The sequence below is a fragment of the Zosterops lateralis genome (assembly GCF_965231275.1).
Source record: "Zosterops lateralis genome assembly, chromosome: 30".
NCBI classification, from domain to species: domain Eukaryota; kingdom Metazoa; phylum Chordata; class Aves; order Passeriformes; family Zosteropidae; genus Zosterops; species Zosterops lateralis.
Window position 1 is genome coordinate 3,886,240 of NC_139790.1, and position 15,968 is coordinate 3,902,207.

The 15,968-nt window shown below is 47.0% G+C and overlaps 1 protein-coding gene across 2 annotated transcripts in view; it reads left to right on the forward strand.

Moving 5' to 3' along the window:
- Positions 1 to 8,617, forward strand: part of LRRTM4 (leucine rich repeat transmembrane neuronal 4) — a gene marked incomplete at its 3' end in the record, with an annotated part of 248,058 nt that extends 239,441 nt beyond the window's left edge. The window contains exon 3 of one of the 2 annotated variants that reach the window (XM_083880477.1): positions 8,396 to 8,617. In XM_083880477.1, coding sequence (XP_083736603.1) covers positions 8,396 to 8,617 — 222 coding nt within the window. The remainder of the gene's footprint in view (positions 1 to 8,395) is intronic. The other variant, XM_083880479.1, reaches the window with a different exon arrangement.
- Positions 8,618 to 15,968: the final 7,351 nt, after the last annotated feature.

Below are 15,968 nucleotides of genomic sequence, written 5' to 3' on the forward strand. Positions count from 1 at the left end.
CCCAATCAATCTGTCTCTGAGGTGAAGCCGCGTGCTCCGCTAATCGCCGCGCCACCGCAGAACATCTTGCTTATTTTTACTCTAAATTATGATCGGCTTGGAAATGAACTCTGAATTTGATTTATCAACAGCTCTGCTGGCTAATTCGCCAGTGAAGTCATGGTGCTCTGAGACTAAATATTAGCGCTAATGAGAAAACATCGCTCCCAGGTTTGGTGACTCCGAGTTTCCACTGCGTGTGGACGGATCCGAAAGTCGTGTGTAATTAATTCCTGTAATCATGAACTGGCCCAGCACTTCCACAGGAATCAGCTTACCTGGAGTAGAGATTAACAGCAAATGGGGAACCAGAAGATGTTCAGCTACCAGAGAATGGTCATGCTGTGTTTTTATTGTTTAGAAAGGGAAATGTGTCCCCTGTAGGGCAGGGCTGGTTGTCCCCTGGCAGCCTCCAGTAGGAGGGGTGGAGGAGGTGTTGAGTTTTCAAACCAGGGTTTTCCTCCTCTTTGAAAACAGAGGCACCAGAACTGAAGAGTTTGAACTGCAGTGTCTGAACAGTGCCTGGATAAAGCCAAGGTGTCCAGACTGAGGCAGCTGGGACAGTCTGGGACTCAAAAATGCATCATTTTCCCTGCCAGGATCCGGGTTTCAGGCTCCTTCTGGAGCAGTCATTTGTCTGAGGCTCCTGTGACAGTGTGAGCCTCTGCAGCGTCTCCTTTCAGGGATAAAACAAACTCCACTCCATCCAAACTTCTCCCCAGACACTGCCGGGCCTGCCAGCCCTTCCATAGATTACACCCCTGTCTCCTGCTGGGAATTCTGGCAGTGAGTCACCCAGACATCCACGGCCATTCCCGAGCCTCCACAAACACTTCCCTGCTCTGCAGGATGACGGATGGCGAGGGATCCGTCTTCCAAAACGAGCACAAAGAACAAACTCATCGTATTTCCAACACAGAGCAGACCTGGCTCCCAAAACCTGGGCAGCCAAACCTTGATTTAACAAACGCCGGGGAATTGTTTCAGCCTGAGATGGGTGATTTCATCTGGCTGGAGGGATTCTGGGTGAGGCAGAGTCCATCAGTGCTGACCCCAGAGGAGTTTGCCCTGCAGTGACTCTGGGTGAGGCAGGGAGTCCATCAGTGCTGATCCCAGAGGAGTTTGCCCTGCAGTGACTCTGGGTGAGGCAGGGAGTCCATCAGTGCTGATCCCCGAGGAGTTTGCCCTGCAGTGAGGCTGCTGCTGTGAGCACAGAGGGAACACCGGGGCAGGAGCTGAGCTGGGCACAGAGCTCGGTATTCCCTGCTGGAATTGCCTGGTGGGGAGGTGTCACATCCTGGAGATGGTGTCGGGCTGGATTCCAGCTTGTCTGAGGTGTCCTGTTGGGAGGCACAGCAAGGAATTAAGAATGTGTGAGAGTGTTTAACACGGGAGAGGTGAGAGAGAGAGAGAAAAGCACTCTGGAAATGAGGTCACGCAGCGTTCCCTCAGACCCCAATCCAAATCCTTGACATCTCCCTGATTCCAGTGGGAATATGGGGTGGATACATCCCTGATTCTTGTGTTTCCAGGTTCCAGAATAACGATTTTTATTGAGGTTTGGTTAAAAATCTAGGTTTTGATGGCTGCACCTACAAAAAAAACCAGTCCAGGCTGAATTCTAAACTCTTTTTAATAGAACTTTCTCGTGTGATAATCACAGCCAGTTAACTCCCTGACGTTTTCAACCTGAGTAAAACTGATAGGATTCAGTGCAGTGTCAAAGAAATATAAAAGACTAAGAATCCAGATTGCAACGTGGGTACCTGCATTGGCATGTTTGGATGACTGAGGATTGAGCTGAGCATCAGTGGTGGCTGCCAGGGGGAAAGTGGGCAGGGCAGGTTGGGAAACACCTTTTCAGTGCAGGCCAGAACCTCCCTGTATTTTGGGTAACACCTTTTTCACACAAGGAAGAACCTCTCTGAATTTCAGGTAACACCATTTTGATGCTGGCAAGAATCTCCCTGAACTTTGGGTAGAACCTTTTTCACACAGGCCAAAATCTCCATGAATTTTGGGTAACACATTCTCAATGCTGGCCAGAATCTCTCTGAATTTCGGATAACACCTTTTCGGTGCAAGCCAGAATCTTCCTAAATTTCAGGTAACAACTTTTTCACACAGGCTAGGATCTCCCTGAATTTCAGGTAACACCATTTTGATGCTGGCCAGAATCTCCCTGTATTTTGGGTAGAACCTTTTTCACACAGGGAAGAACCTCCCTGAATTTCAGGTAACACCTTTTCAATGAAGGCCAGAATCTCCCTGAAGTTTGGGTAACACCATTTTCACACAGGGAAGAACCTCGCTGAATTTCAGGTAACACCATTTTGATACTGGCAAGAATCTCCCTTAAATTTGGGTAGCACCTTTTTCACATAGAGGCAAGAACTCCTCTGAATTTCAGGTAACACTATTTCAGTGCAGGCCAGAATCTCCCTGTATTTTGGGTAACACGTTTTTCACATAGAGGCAAGAACCTCCCTGAATTTTGGGTAACACCTTATTCACACAGGCCAGAATCTCCCTGAATTTCAGGTAACACCATTTTGATGCTGGCCAGAATCTCCCTGTATTTTGGGTAACACCTTTTTCGCACAGGCAAGCATCTCCCTGTATTTTGGGTAACATCTTTTCAATTCAGGCCAGAATCTCCCTGAATTTTGGGTAACACCTTATTCACATAGGCAAGCATCTCCCTGAATTTCAGGTAACACCATTTTGATGCAGGCCAGTCTCCCTGTATTTTGGGTAGAACCTTTTTCACACAGACCAAAATCTCCATGAATTGCAGGTAACACATTCTCAGTGCTGGCCAGAATCTCTCTGAATATCGGGTAACACCTTTTAAATGCACACCAGGTTCTCCCTGAATTTTGCGTAGCACCTTTTCGGTGCAAGCCAGAATCTTCCTAAATTTCAGGTAACAACTTTTTCACACAGGCCAGGATCTCCCTGAATTTTGGGTAATACCTTTTTCACACAGGGAAGAACCTCCCTGAATTTGGGGCAACACCTTTTCAATGCAGGCCAGAATCTCCCTGAATATCAGGTAGCACCTTTATCACACAGGTCAGAATCTCCCTGACTTTTAGGTAATATTTTCTCAATGCAGGCCAGAACCTCCCCAAATTTCGGGTAACACCTTTTCAATGCAGGCCAGAAACTCTCTGAATTTTGGGTAACATCTTTTTCACACATGGAAGAACCTCTCTGAATTTTAGGTAACACTATTTCAATGCAGGCCAGAATCTTCCTAAATTTCAGGTAACATCTTTTTCACACAGGCCAGAATCTCCCTGAATTTTGGGTAAGACCTTTTCAATTCAGACCAGAATCTCCCTGAATTTTGGGTAACACATTCTCAATGCAGGCCAGAATCTCCTTGTATTTTTGTATTTTGTAATTTGTATTATACCTTAATATCAGGTAACACCATTTTGATGCTGGCCTGTCCCCCTGAATTTTGGGTAACAGCTCTTCAATTCCGGCCAGAATCCCCCTGAATTCTGGGTCTCTCCAGCCACTCCCGCTGGTTTTGAGGGGAGCACTCGTGCTGAGCTGGGAACCTCTCCAGTGTCACTTGGACTTCAACAGGGAGGATTTGCATTCCTTAAATCCCCACCGCTAAATCTTTTGTCTTCCTCCTGTCGCTGGGGATTTATGTAAATTGTGCTCGTTGTTACAAGCTCTGTTTGAAGTGTGTGGCTGCTTGGATGCAACATTTATTCTTTTTAGAGTGGAGATCTGTGGGGTGTGGGCTTGAGAAGTCAATGCTGGGAAACTAATCCAGGCCTAGAGCCCAAATCCTTCTGAACACTCCCAGCCCTCACAGGGGATGGCTCCAGGCTTAATGGACTGTTTGCAGTTTTGGGTAGAATAATAAAATCATCATGGAATGGTTTGGGTGGGAAAGGACCTCAACATTCCCCCAGTCCCACCATGGGCAGGAACACCTTTCACTATTCCAGGTGCTCCAGCCTGGCCTTGGGCACTGCCAGGGATCCAGGGGCAGCCACAGCAAATCTGGGAATTCCATCCCAGCCCCTCCCCACCCTCCCAGCCAGGAATTCCTCCCCAAAATCCCATCTAAACCTGCCCATGGAATCTTGAATGCATTTGGATTGGAAGGAGCCTCAAAGCCCATCCAGTCCCACCATGGGCAGGGACATCTCCCACTGTCCCAGGTTGTTCCACCTGGGCCTGGAACAGAGATCAGGGGCAGCCACAGTTACCCTGGGGATTCCATCCCCCCCCCTCAGTGCCCTCCCAGCCAGGAATTCTTTCTCAAAATCCCATCCAAACCAGCAGATGGAACAATGGCATGGTTTGGGTTGGAAGGGACCCCAACGTTCCCCCAGTCCCACCATGGCAGGGACACCTCCCACTGTCCCAGGTGCTCCAGCCTGGCCTTGGGCACTGCCAGGGATCCAGGGGCAGCCACAGCAAATCTGGGAATTCCATCCCAGCTCCTCTCCACCCTCCCAGGGAGGATGGACACTGGCAGAGTTCTACCTGGTGCCACACGTGGGCTAAACCCAAAATATTCATTCATTGTCGGTGACTCTGGAGCTCCTTCTCGTGCTGATTCATGTTTTACTGCTGTAAAAACTTCTAGTACTTCAGGTGAGAATTGGGCAGTGCTGGTTTTAGAGATTAAAATGGAAATGAAAAGAGAGAAATTAAATAGAAAGTTTTCAGGAGATGCTGTGAAGAGACACAGCAGCTCAGAGGAGCTGTGGCTCCCCTGGATCCCTGGCAGTGCCCAAGTGGGAGGGGTGGCCCTGGATGGGATTTAAGGTCCCTTTGAACCCAAACCATTCCATGATTCATTCCATGATTCCACATTAAATCCCTCCAGGGATGGGGACTCCACCACCAGCCCATCCCAGTGCTGATGACACAATCCCAGGGCTGTATTTATTTGTCTGGATGATTTTTTATCTATTGGACTGGAATTTGTTCTGCTTTTATTTATTTATTTTTTTGTCTCTGGGAGGCCGAAGCAGCTGAAAAGGCCCAGCTGAGGTCACAGCTGGGTTGTTTCAGTCCCTGCACAAACAGCCCTCACCTCAAAGAGCTCCAGACTCCAAGGACGAGCAGGGGCAGGACTGAAGCTTCTCATTTTCCAGCTCATAAAATGACTTGTGCAAGGTCACATCTGAGTGTCTCAGGTATTAGTTCCATTGCAGGAGTGGGAAAAAAAACCAGAATTACCTCAGAACCTAGAACGAAAACACTTCTAAAATTAATTCCCTGCAACGTAGATGGTTTTGAATGTGTTTTGTTGATCTCTGAAGCTGTAAAAATAGAATAGTAACAGCTTTGTGTGGAGTGAACAGCATCAGCAGTGTTCTCCATCATTTTACTGGGTGAGTGCTGGCACGACTGTCCCCACATTAGGAGCACTTTCCAGAGCCAAGGCTCTGTCCTGGAAAAGCTTTTTAGGGGCTCAGGTGTCCCCTAAAGTCACCTCTGTAAATAAAAACTGAGCCTTGTGTCTTCCTGCAAATGCAAAGTTATTTTGCAGGGAAGGACAGGGCTCTTTGTGGGACAGCCCTGGAGTCCTCCCTTTGACCAGGAAGGTTTGAATTGCTCGTTTGGGTTTTTTTTATTGGTTCCAGAGGCATCCCAAGGGTTTTCAGGGGTGGAAGGGGCTGGTGACATCTCTGCCTTCAGTCTTTACTGCAGGACAAAGCTTCTCCCATTCATTTGACACAATTATTCCTTTAATTCCCCTTAGCCAAATCCAGGCCCCAAAAGTGGAAGAGGAAAAGCAACATGAGGGCCAAATCTTTTAACTTCTTGCTGGGCCTCATTCTGCTAAAAATGCTCTCCAAATTAACCTGCAACATCCTGATTTTATGTCACCTGTGATTTAACCTGACACATCTCTTTTGATGAAGAATATCCACCCTCCCTCCACACTGATTTACACGTGCACAGGCCTTGGAAGTGAAAATTAGCGAGAGATTCTACAAAGCCACTGGGAAAAGGGCTGGAAAACCCCGAGTTTGTCACTTTTTAGGGACGTTGTGGGACTGCTGGTCCCTCCGACCCCCGTTTGGAGCTCTCAGCCAGGCCCCAGGTGTTTAATGGGCTGTGTGTTATTGCTGCCCAGCCAGGACCTCCATCCCTCCGCTCTGCACAGCACAAACAGTCCTTGGCTTTTATGGCACCATAAAGAGCTGCCTTAAAGCTGAGGCCAGACCCAGCCCTGACAGATATTGGCACGGATATTGCTCTATCCAGGGGAGATCCCTATTCTTGTGGATCCACCTGTGAGCACAGCTGTCCCATCGAATTCCGCCCAGCAGCTTGTCCTCCGCATCCCTGCCACTCTGCTGGCATGGAAAAAATCATATTTTCAGCTGAATTCCAGCTCTTGGAAAGGATTTTGGGATCTCTGCTGCGTTCTGCAGGGGATCCACATCAAGAGGAACTCCGACCCTGCAAAACTTCCCAATTAGCCTTAATGCCTTTGCTTTTTCCACGCTTTTTTGGGAGGGGATGAAGTGCACCGAGCAATGAAAATTTGGGAGAAATTAGCTCTGTGGTCTTCACTTAAAGTTCAGCCTGGAAAATCAAAAGGCATTTGTTCCAAGATTGGATTATGTGTAGGATATCTCCAGCTATAATGAGCTCAGGTTTGCTGGCAGCGTTAGAATCAACTCTCGCCTCTCTCTCTCCTGCTGCATGTGTTTTTCTCCCTCAGAGCATATTTCTTTCGACTTGATCAGCTCATCTCTTGCAGATGATAAAATTATCTGCAAAGATTTGTATCTGATGTTGTGCCATAAATCATATTTAGTCGTAGGATTAACATTTGCAAGCGTAGAATATTTATGGTAAGGAAAAAAAAAAAAAAAAAAGAAAAGAAAGCAGGTGGGGGGCTGGCAGTTTCTGAGGATTTACATAAGGAAGAGCTGGGATTCAGGATGGATCTGGCAGGGCTTGGAAATACATTTGTACAAGGTGTGGATGTGCTCAGCTCGGGTGAGCAGCAGCGGAGCTGCTTTGACAGTGTTTATCTCGGGGAGATAAAGAACGTGGGGAATCGTGACCTTGGGTGAGCAGCTTTGTCCTGGAAGCAATAAACAGATGTTCCAGCTGTGCTGGCACCAAGGAATAACCCCTGCTCCAGCTGTGCTGGCACCACCCCTGCTGCCAGCTGGCTTTGACTCTGACATTCCCAGGCTGCTCTGGGAGCTCCGGGAACACTCAGAGCCTTTCCAGGCCCTGGAAAAAGGGGAAAGGTTTTGGAAGCTGCTGGGTTTACAAAGCCCTTGGTTTGTGTTTCGGAGCTGGGTCATCCAAAAGAGTCAGAATGAAAGAGTTTGAACATCTGCCCATGAACTGGGGAAAGGGAGAGAGGGAGGGAGAGCAGCTCCCTGTGCTCTGGCTGCAACACTGCCCGGCAGGGGATCCATGCGGGATTGGGACACACATCATGGAATCCTGGGGTGGTTTGGGATGCGAGGGACCTTAAAATCATCCCATTCCACCCCTACCGTGGCAGGGACACCTCCCACTGTCCCAGGTGCTCCAGCCTGGCCTTGGGCACTGCCAGGGATCCAGGGGCAGCCACAGCAAATCTGGGAATTCCATCCCAGCCCCTCCTCACCCTCCCAGCCAGGAATTCCTTCCCAATATCCCATCCCTCCCTCCCCTCTGGTAATGTAAAGCCACTGTCCAGATAAAAACTCCCTGTCCCTCCTTTCCATCAGCCCCTTGAGGCACTAGAAAGGGCTCTGAGAACACCCCGGAGCATTTCCTCCTCCAGCTGAACACCCGCAGCTCTCCCAGCCCGGCAGTGCTGCTCCAGAGGGACCTGAGAGGGAGCTGGAGCTCTCCAGGGTTTTCCTGTGGGCTGATCCCAGGGGATTGTGGCCACGTTGGGATTTCTGTTGGGATTTCTGTTGGAATTTCTCTTGGAATTTTCTGTTGGGATTTCTGTTGGGATTTCTGTTGGGATTTCTGTTGAAATTTCTGCTGGAATTTCTGCTGGAATTTCTGTTGGAATTTCTGTTGGGATTTCTGTTGGAATTCTGTTGGAATTTCTGTTGGATTTTCTGTTGGATTTTCTGTTGGATTTTCTGTTGGGATTTTTGTCGGGATTTCTGTTGGGATTTCTGTTGGAATTTCTGTTGCGATTTCTCTTGGGATTTCTCTTGGAATTTCTGCTGGGATTTCTCTTGGGATTTCTCTTGGAATTTCCCTTGGAATTTTCTGTTGGGGTTTCCCTTGGGATTTCTGCTGGGATTTCTCTTGGGATTTCTGGTGATGTTGCACCAACACAAGGCTCAGCCCGGTGCTGACGGTCTCTCTCCTCTGGTCCTGTTTTTCCCTGCAGGTCCCTCACCACATGAAGACTTTACCCTACTACAGCTACGACCAGCCCGTCATCGGCTACTGCCAGGCCCACAAGCCCCTGCACGTCAACAAGGGCTACGAGACGGTGTCGCGGGAGCCAGCGGAGCCCTCCAGCCTGGACCTGGGCCGGGACCACAGCTTCATCGCCACCATCGCGCGCTCCGCCGCGCCCGCCATCTACATCGAGAGAATACCCAACTAACGCCCGGGGACGGCTCGGGGAGGGGACTCTTTCTGCTGGGGAAAAGAGACCGGGCAACGGGCCTTCCGACCCCGCCGTTCCAACGGGAAACGTTTCCCAAAGGGGCAGGGGATGGTCGCGGCCTCGAAGCGCACGCGGAGGACTTCGGGATTTTCTTCGCTTTAAAACTTTCGAAACGGATTTCCTCGGTGTAAATATTAAAGGAAGAGGGATTGTCGAGTTCTTATTAAAAAGAACGGCAGCAGCAGCAAGCAGCAGCGGCAGCGACAACGGCGAGAAATAGATTTCACTCTAGCTACATAAAGGGATGGATTAAGAGTTTTGTTTGTATATTTGATTTTTCTACATTGCACGGTTCCAGGGAAAGGAGAACCACAGGTAAAAAATAAACGGGGTGGGGAGGGCGAGGCTCTGGGGAGGGTCAGCCATGTTCCCTTATTAAGTGTTTATTACAAAGATCCGTTGACTATATTTTGTTCTTTTTAAACCAACAAAAGATAGCTCTATATTTTCTTTTTTTTTTTTTTTTCCTTTCAGGGGTCGGTTTTTTTCGGTTGGGTTTTCCTTTGGTTGTTTTTTAAGTGGTCGAGCGTTAATATTTCAACCTTCAGACGTGGGCATTAAAGCTTATGTTGAACCAAAAGGACCATGGCAATCGATGCAGCAGAAACAAAGAAACTCGGGTGCATGTACATTTAAGACACAGGCTGTACACTATGGAGGGGGCTTTTGATTTTTTTTTTATCTTCATTGTGCTTCATTGTTGACACTCTAATTCCTTTTTGGGCTCTAAAAACAAGAAAAAAAGAAAAAAAAAAATAAAAGGGAAATACTGCAACGGAGTCACGACTCAGCTTTCCAGGCCAGTGGTGCTTGTTAAGGAAAATTCATGGACGTTTGGGAACCAAAATGGAAGTGAAGTGCTTGAAACGGATCAGAAGGAAAATCTTTTAAAGAGCATTTAGTGCAACTCACTGGCTGACACGATTTCTAAAACACAGCAGAATGTGCAACGTTGTTTTTTCGGTTTGGGTTTTGGTTTTTTTTGTTTTTTGGGGTTTTTTTTTTTAATTAATTATTATGATCAGTTAGTTTTTGTGTAGTTTTTATCAATAAAATGACAACAACAAACAAACAAACAACAACAAAAAAAAAAAAAGTGGTGGAAAAAAAAAATAAACATATTATTTTGTGGTTGGGACACCACAGCCAAGCTACTGTTTGAATGATTTCTGTGGGTGTGGGACACGGGGATCCTGTGGGGAGAGGGGATGATCCTGGTCTTGTTTCTTCCCTCCTGGAAGGAAATCAGGGAATTGTTCTGAATTTAAAAAACCTGAGTCTGGAGAAGCTCAATTTATTTGGTTTGTCTAAAAAAAAAGAGGTGGTTTGGGGGCTGGGGGAGGGGAAGAGAAGGAAAACATTTATTTTTTAAACTGAAAATTGGAGTTTTAATCAGAAGGGAGGTTTTTCATCTCCAAACCTGAGCTGGAGCTAAACCAACTCACATTGGAACACGAGCGATGAGGTTTTATCTGGAGGGGGAAATAACACATCCCCAAAGTTTAGGACAGAATGAATTTGGTGATTATTTCAGGTTTTTATTTGGGTGTGTTGTGCGAAATCTTGGCCACGAGGCTCAATGAATTCCTGCGAGTGCTGAGCGCTGCCTCACAGATACAATTTTCTATCATCTCCTGTGTTTCTCACCTGGAAAACTGATTTATTTTTCCCTGGAAGGCAAGGGAGGACAGGGATGGATGCGCTGGGCTAGGCAGGGACACGTGGGCACACAGAGTGGCCCCGATGCACGGAAGGTAATGCATTTAGAATTAACTGTTGGGCAGGAAACAAGAAGAAAATAAAGTGAAAATCCAAGTGAGGAGTTTCCAGATCAGATCTCCTGAGATCCGCCAGCCTTGGCATTGTCATGGATAGAGGGAAAAAAGCTGCTCCAAACTCGAATTCCCTTCAACTTTAAATTCAAATTTGAATTTAAAAATTTAGATTTCCAATTTAAAAATTTAAATTTTGAATTTAAAACACTGACCCACTCAGCTGAAAACCGAGGAGCTCCCACCCATTCCTGGAGGCTCCAGGTCATCAGGAGGATTCATTCCAATAAATATCCAAAGGGGAACAGCATTCCCCTGCTCCTGAAAGATGAGAATTGAAATATTTTTATTTTAAGGATCATTAAAGGTAATTGTATAACCCTGGTGTAATTTTTAAGAGGATTGTTCTGCATCTGCCAGGACCAGGGAAGGAAATATCACCCAGAAATATTTCTTGTCTTGGTGTGTTTTTATTCCTTAACCCCCCACCTGCTGGGCATGTGGATATTGGAGAACATATTGTTTATTTTTTAATTCCATTTATAATTGTCTCGAATGCAACTTCCCTCGGTGCTCTGGGAAAAGCTACTGGAAGAGAAAAGGTAAAATTAAACAAACTCCCCCCTTTTTATTTCCTCATTTCAAAATAACCTAATTTTAGCACTGATTTGGAGGATGTTTGGAACTGACATTAGATTACAGATTTTCTTGGCAATTAGTGGGAATTGTGGGAAGAAAATAAACTCCTGTGGGCACAATCTCGGGGTGAACTCATGGTTTTCTGCCTGAAATGTTGCTGCGTTTCCTCTATTTATACCCTGATGCCAGTTTGGGTAAGAAAACTTTAACTTCTGTTTGTATCCTCAAAAATAAAGGAGAAAATGCCCCAAGAATGAGTTGAAGGCATGAAGTTAAACCTTCCTCGAGTGCTGAAGGTCTGGAAGAGTCAAAGATTTGTGTCCTGGATTGCTTTGGATCAAAGAAAAAACCATTGGGTTGAGCTCAAGTGATCAGGACCAAAAGGGACTAAAATTAATTGCTGATGTGGGGCTCCAGATTTTACAAAAAAATCAAAATTTTAACTCTCCCGCCTGCAGTTAAAGCCAAAGAAATTTATATAAAATCTTCTCTTCAGCCATAATGCCAAAAGGCCACGTTCATGTGTGGACCCCCAGCCTCTTGTTATGAGTTTTATATTAATGTTCTTTTTAAAGTCTCGGTCCCTGGATTCATCTGATTCTGTTGCACCTTCAGCTTCAGAGCGTGTCCAAACTCTCCTCTAGGCAAGGTCTTTCTACTCCTCTTCACACAGGATGGAGAAACCCAACAGATCTCCAGGTAAGACCCAAAAAATTAAAAATTAAACGTTGATGGTGTTCCCAGGGATTCCTGTCCCAGCAAACAGCAAAAGGGGCGTTAACGAGGGGACTGAAGGGTGGCTTTGGGGGCATCTTGGAGGTCACAGAGCTCCCAGAGGAGCTGAGCTGGGCTTCAAACCAAAGCTGTGAACTTCACAGAATCACGGAATGTGTAGTTTGGAAGAGACCTTCAAGATCATCGAGTCCAGCCCAGCCCCAACACCTCAACTAAACCCTGGCCCCGAGTGCCACATCCAGTCTTTGTTAAACACACCCAGGGATGGTGACTGCACCACCTCCCCAGGCAGACCATTCCAGCACTTTATCACTCTTTCTGTAAAAAACTTTTTCCTGATATCCAACCTGTATTTCCCTTGGCCCAGCCTGAGGCTGTGTCCTCTGGTTCTGTCAGCGCTGCCTGGAGAAAGAGCCCAACCCCCCTGAGCACAGGCACCTTTCAGGGGGTTGTGGGGAGTGATCAGGTCACCCCTGAGTCTCCTTTTCTCCAGGATAAACACCCCCAGCTCCCTCAGTCGTTCTTCATATGGCTTGTTTTCCAATCCCTTCACCAGCTTTGTTGCCCTTCTCTGGACACATTCAAGCATGTCTAAAAAAAAAAAAAAAAACCAAAACCAAACCAAACCAAACCAAAAAAAAAAAAAAAAAAAAAAAAAAAAAAAAAAAACACCTGATGGGTCTAAATAACAGATTCTCAAAAATTTTGGGAAAAATCAGATTTTGCCCCCTCACTCATGGTCACTTTTGCAAACATCCATGGGACACTGAAATTCCCTGTCCTGGGAATACTGGGGTGGGATCTCCATCCCAGGGCCTGTCCCAGCACTTCTCCTGCTCCAAGTTATTTCCCAGGCTGGCAATATTTTGCAGTGAGATTTTAAAATCATCTTGGAATAAGCTGCCCTTTTCAGTAATGAACTGCAAGTGTTCCGAAGATTGATAAACACAATTTCATCCTGACTCCCCACTGGAAAAAGTCCCTGAAGGAATTTGGCACGTTGGCCATGGCAAATCTAGTGCTTTTATAGATATTTTCAAGCTGCATGAAGATTTAAGGCTCTAATGTAGTGTGTATTGAAAGTTATTAATTTTTAGGTTGTTTTGGCTCCTTTAAATGTCACTTGTCACTTTTTTAAAGCTGTGGAAAGGAAGCGGGGGGTGTTGGTGGGGCTGTGAGCCCATCAAGCTGGAACTTTGCCTTTAAATTAAGAAAAATAAATTACCTGTCTGGTATTAAAGCCTTCCTTGTAAGAGTGAGAGCAATAAAGAAGGCTCAGACTGACTCGGAGTTTGGTCTTGTTGGAGGGGAGGAATTAAAATCTTCCCTTGATGGGCAGCAAATGGAGGAAAGCAGATTTCAGGGACACACCACCCATTCCTCAGGGAAAAAAATCAGGGGTTGTTCTGATCCCCAGAAATCCTGCTCATCATTGGGAAGATGAGACTGGATTATCTTGATTTTAAAAGGTGTCATTATCCATTAGATAAAGATAAGAATAAATTAAAAATAAGAACAATCAGCCCCTTTTAGGGGAGAAGCTGTGGCTGCCCCATCCCTGGAGGTGTCCCAGGCCAGGCTGGATGGGGTTTGGAGCAACCTGGGGACAGGGGCAGGTGTCCCTGCAGGGCCTTGGAAATGGATTTTTCAGGTCCCTTCCCACCCAAACCATTCCATGATTCTCTGATTAAAAACACCCCAGCCTGAGACCATTCTGTAAAAGAGTTAAAGAGAAAATCTCAATAAAGAAACTGGAATTCACAGCAGAGCTGGGCCCCAAGTGGAGGAAAACACCAAATATCCCTTGATTGCTCTGTGCAGTGAAGAAACTGGAATTCATGGCAGAGCTGGGAAAACACCAAATATCCCCCATTTGCTCCGGGCAGTTACTCCAGCAGCACTCAGGGCCCATTCCTGCCCTTGGGGCAATCCCTGCTGCTGGGATTTAATAAAGCTGGAAGTCTGAAAGTGGTCAGCTGAAATTCAATCAGGGCCAGCAGGGAGTGCTGCCAGTCCTCCCTGAGGATGTTGGAACCCTGGAGGATGAAAATCTCAGGTTTCCTGAGCTGGGGGTGCTGAGCCTCGGGCAGGGACCACATTGGACCTGAGGCCTCGGAACAGACTCCAGAGATTGTGTGACAGCCCTGGGGCTGTGGGGTGTGGTTTGAATAGAATTGTGTGATCTCACAGGGTGAAAACTCAGCTTTGGGGTTTTGGTACACAGTGATGTGTGTGGGCCAAGGTGGAGGATTCAGGGCGTTGTCTGAGTTCTTCTTCTTCACCTTCTTCTTCACCGATTTGGGTGGTTTTCTCTAACTGGGTGAAGGGTGTCTGCAATTGCAAACCCCAAATGGTCATTATTGTGTCAAAAACATAAACAATATCAGTGTCACTTTAATACTGAGTAATTATCTCTTAAATATCCCTGGTAAAAGTTAGAGGGTCTCCATTTTGTCTCATTTCTCTAACTGGCAATTTGGAGCTCATGCTGTAAATACTGTAAATAGATAAAATATAACAAACACCCAAGACCAAACTCAAGTCTACATTTCCCATGTCTTCCATCCTGACCTGGGCCGAGATAAAGCAGGACTGGGACAAGGGGACACATCTGGGCCCTGCCACGGCCAGGCTGCCACAGATCCCAGGCTGGGAAAACCAAACTGCACCTGAGGCAGGGCTCTGTCCCCCAGAGAGAACTTCCAGGGTGTCCAGGGAGCTCAGATGCATTTGGGCACTCCCTGCTGCTCCCCAGGGCAGGAGGGGCTGCAGTGCCTTTGAGACACGGGGAATTCTTTGGGATTGCTCAGCCTGGGGAAGAGAAACTCTGGGGTCACCTCACTGCACCTTCCAGGAGAACACAGATGGTGAGTGATGATTGATGAGGGATGGAGGGACAGGACACAGGGAATGGCTTCCCACTGCCAGAGGGAAGGGATGGGTGGGATTTTGGGATGGAATTCCTGGCTAGGAGGGTGGGGAGGGGCTGGGATGGAATTCCCAGATTTGCTGTGGCTGCCCCTGGATCCCTGGCAGTGCCCAAGGCCAGGCTGGAGCACCTGGGACAGCGGGAGGTGTCCCTGCCCATGGCAGGGGTGACACTGGGTGGGATTTAAAGCTCCTCCCAACCCAAACCATTCCAGGATTCTGTGATTCCATGAGTTATTTATGTGAGTTTAACAATGAACTGAGCAATATCTTTATATGACTTAATGTTTATCAAAGTTGTGGGACTGAACTACAGGTAAGACAAGTTCCCTAAATAGCTACAACTAAACTGCTGAATTTGTCCATGCTTTTTTTTAGTAATTTCTGTTTGGTTGTTTTTGGTTTTTTCTTTCCTCCAGGATTTATCCAGAGCTGGGCAGGAAAGGAAGAGAATAATTCCAAACTCAGCAGCAACAGCCTTGAGTGAGTCAGGAGTGACCTCCTGTCACCCAGGTGAGATACAGGTGATCAGCTGCCACCTGGAAGTGGGACCAGATCCTGTTCTTGTGCCATTCCTGTGGACACTGAGGAAAAAAGGTGGAGCAGTGTAGCCCTGGTTTGTGCCTGAGGGGTTTTGGTTTTCTGAAATTCCTTTCCCAGGGAATTTTCTGTAAACAGGAGAAATGTTTTTGGAACTGGAACTTTGTTCTTCATTCCTTTCCCCAGGAGGGACTTCTCCTTGCTGTCCCTCTGCTCTGCCCAATGGGAGTGAAGAGGTTTGTCTTTGTGTCACCAATCCAATTGGTCCGTGTGAAATAGTAGAAAAGGGAGACACATCCCAGAAATAAAGGAGTCATTTTCAGCCTCCTGAATCTCAGAGTCTGTGTCCTTGTGGTGTGAAACAGTGTCAGAGCAGTGGCATTGCAGGAGCTCAGGGGTCCTGCTGCCTCACTCTGCTTTGCTGGGAGCCCTCTGGAACACATTTAACTTTTCCATCCTTTCCTGGCTGGAAGTGGGAGTTTTTCAAGGCCCAGCCCACACCTGGCTTTTTCCAGGCAGCGCTGACAGAACCAGAGGACACAGCCTCGGGCTGAGCCAGGGGAAATACAGGTTGGATATCAGGAAGAAGTTTTTCACAGAAAGAGTGATAAAGTTCTGGAATGGTCTGCCCGGGGAGGTGGTGCAGTCACCATCCCTGGGTGTGTTTAACAAAG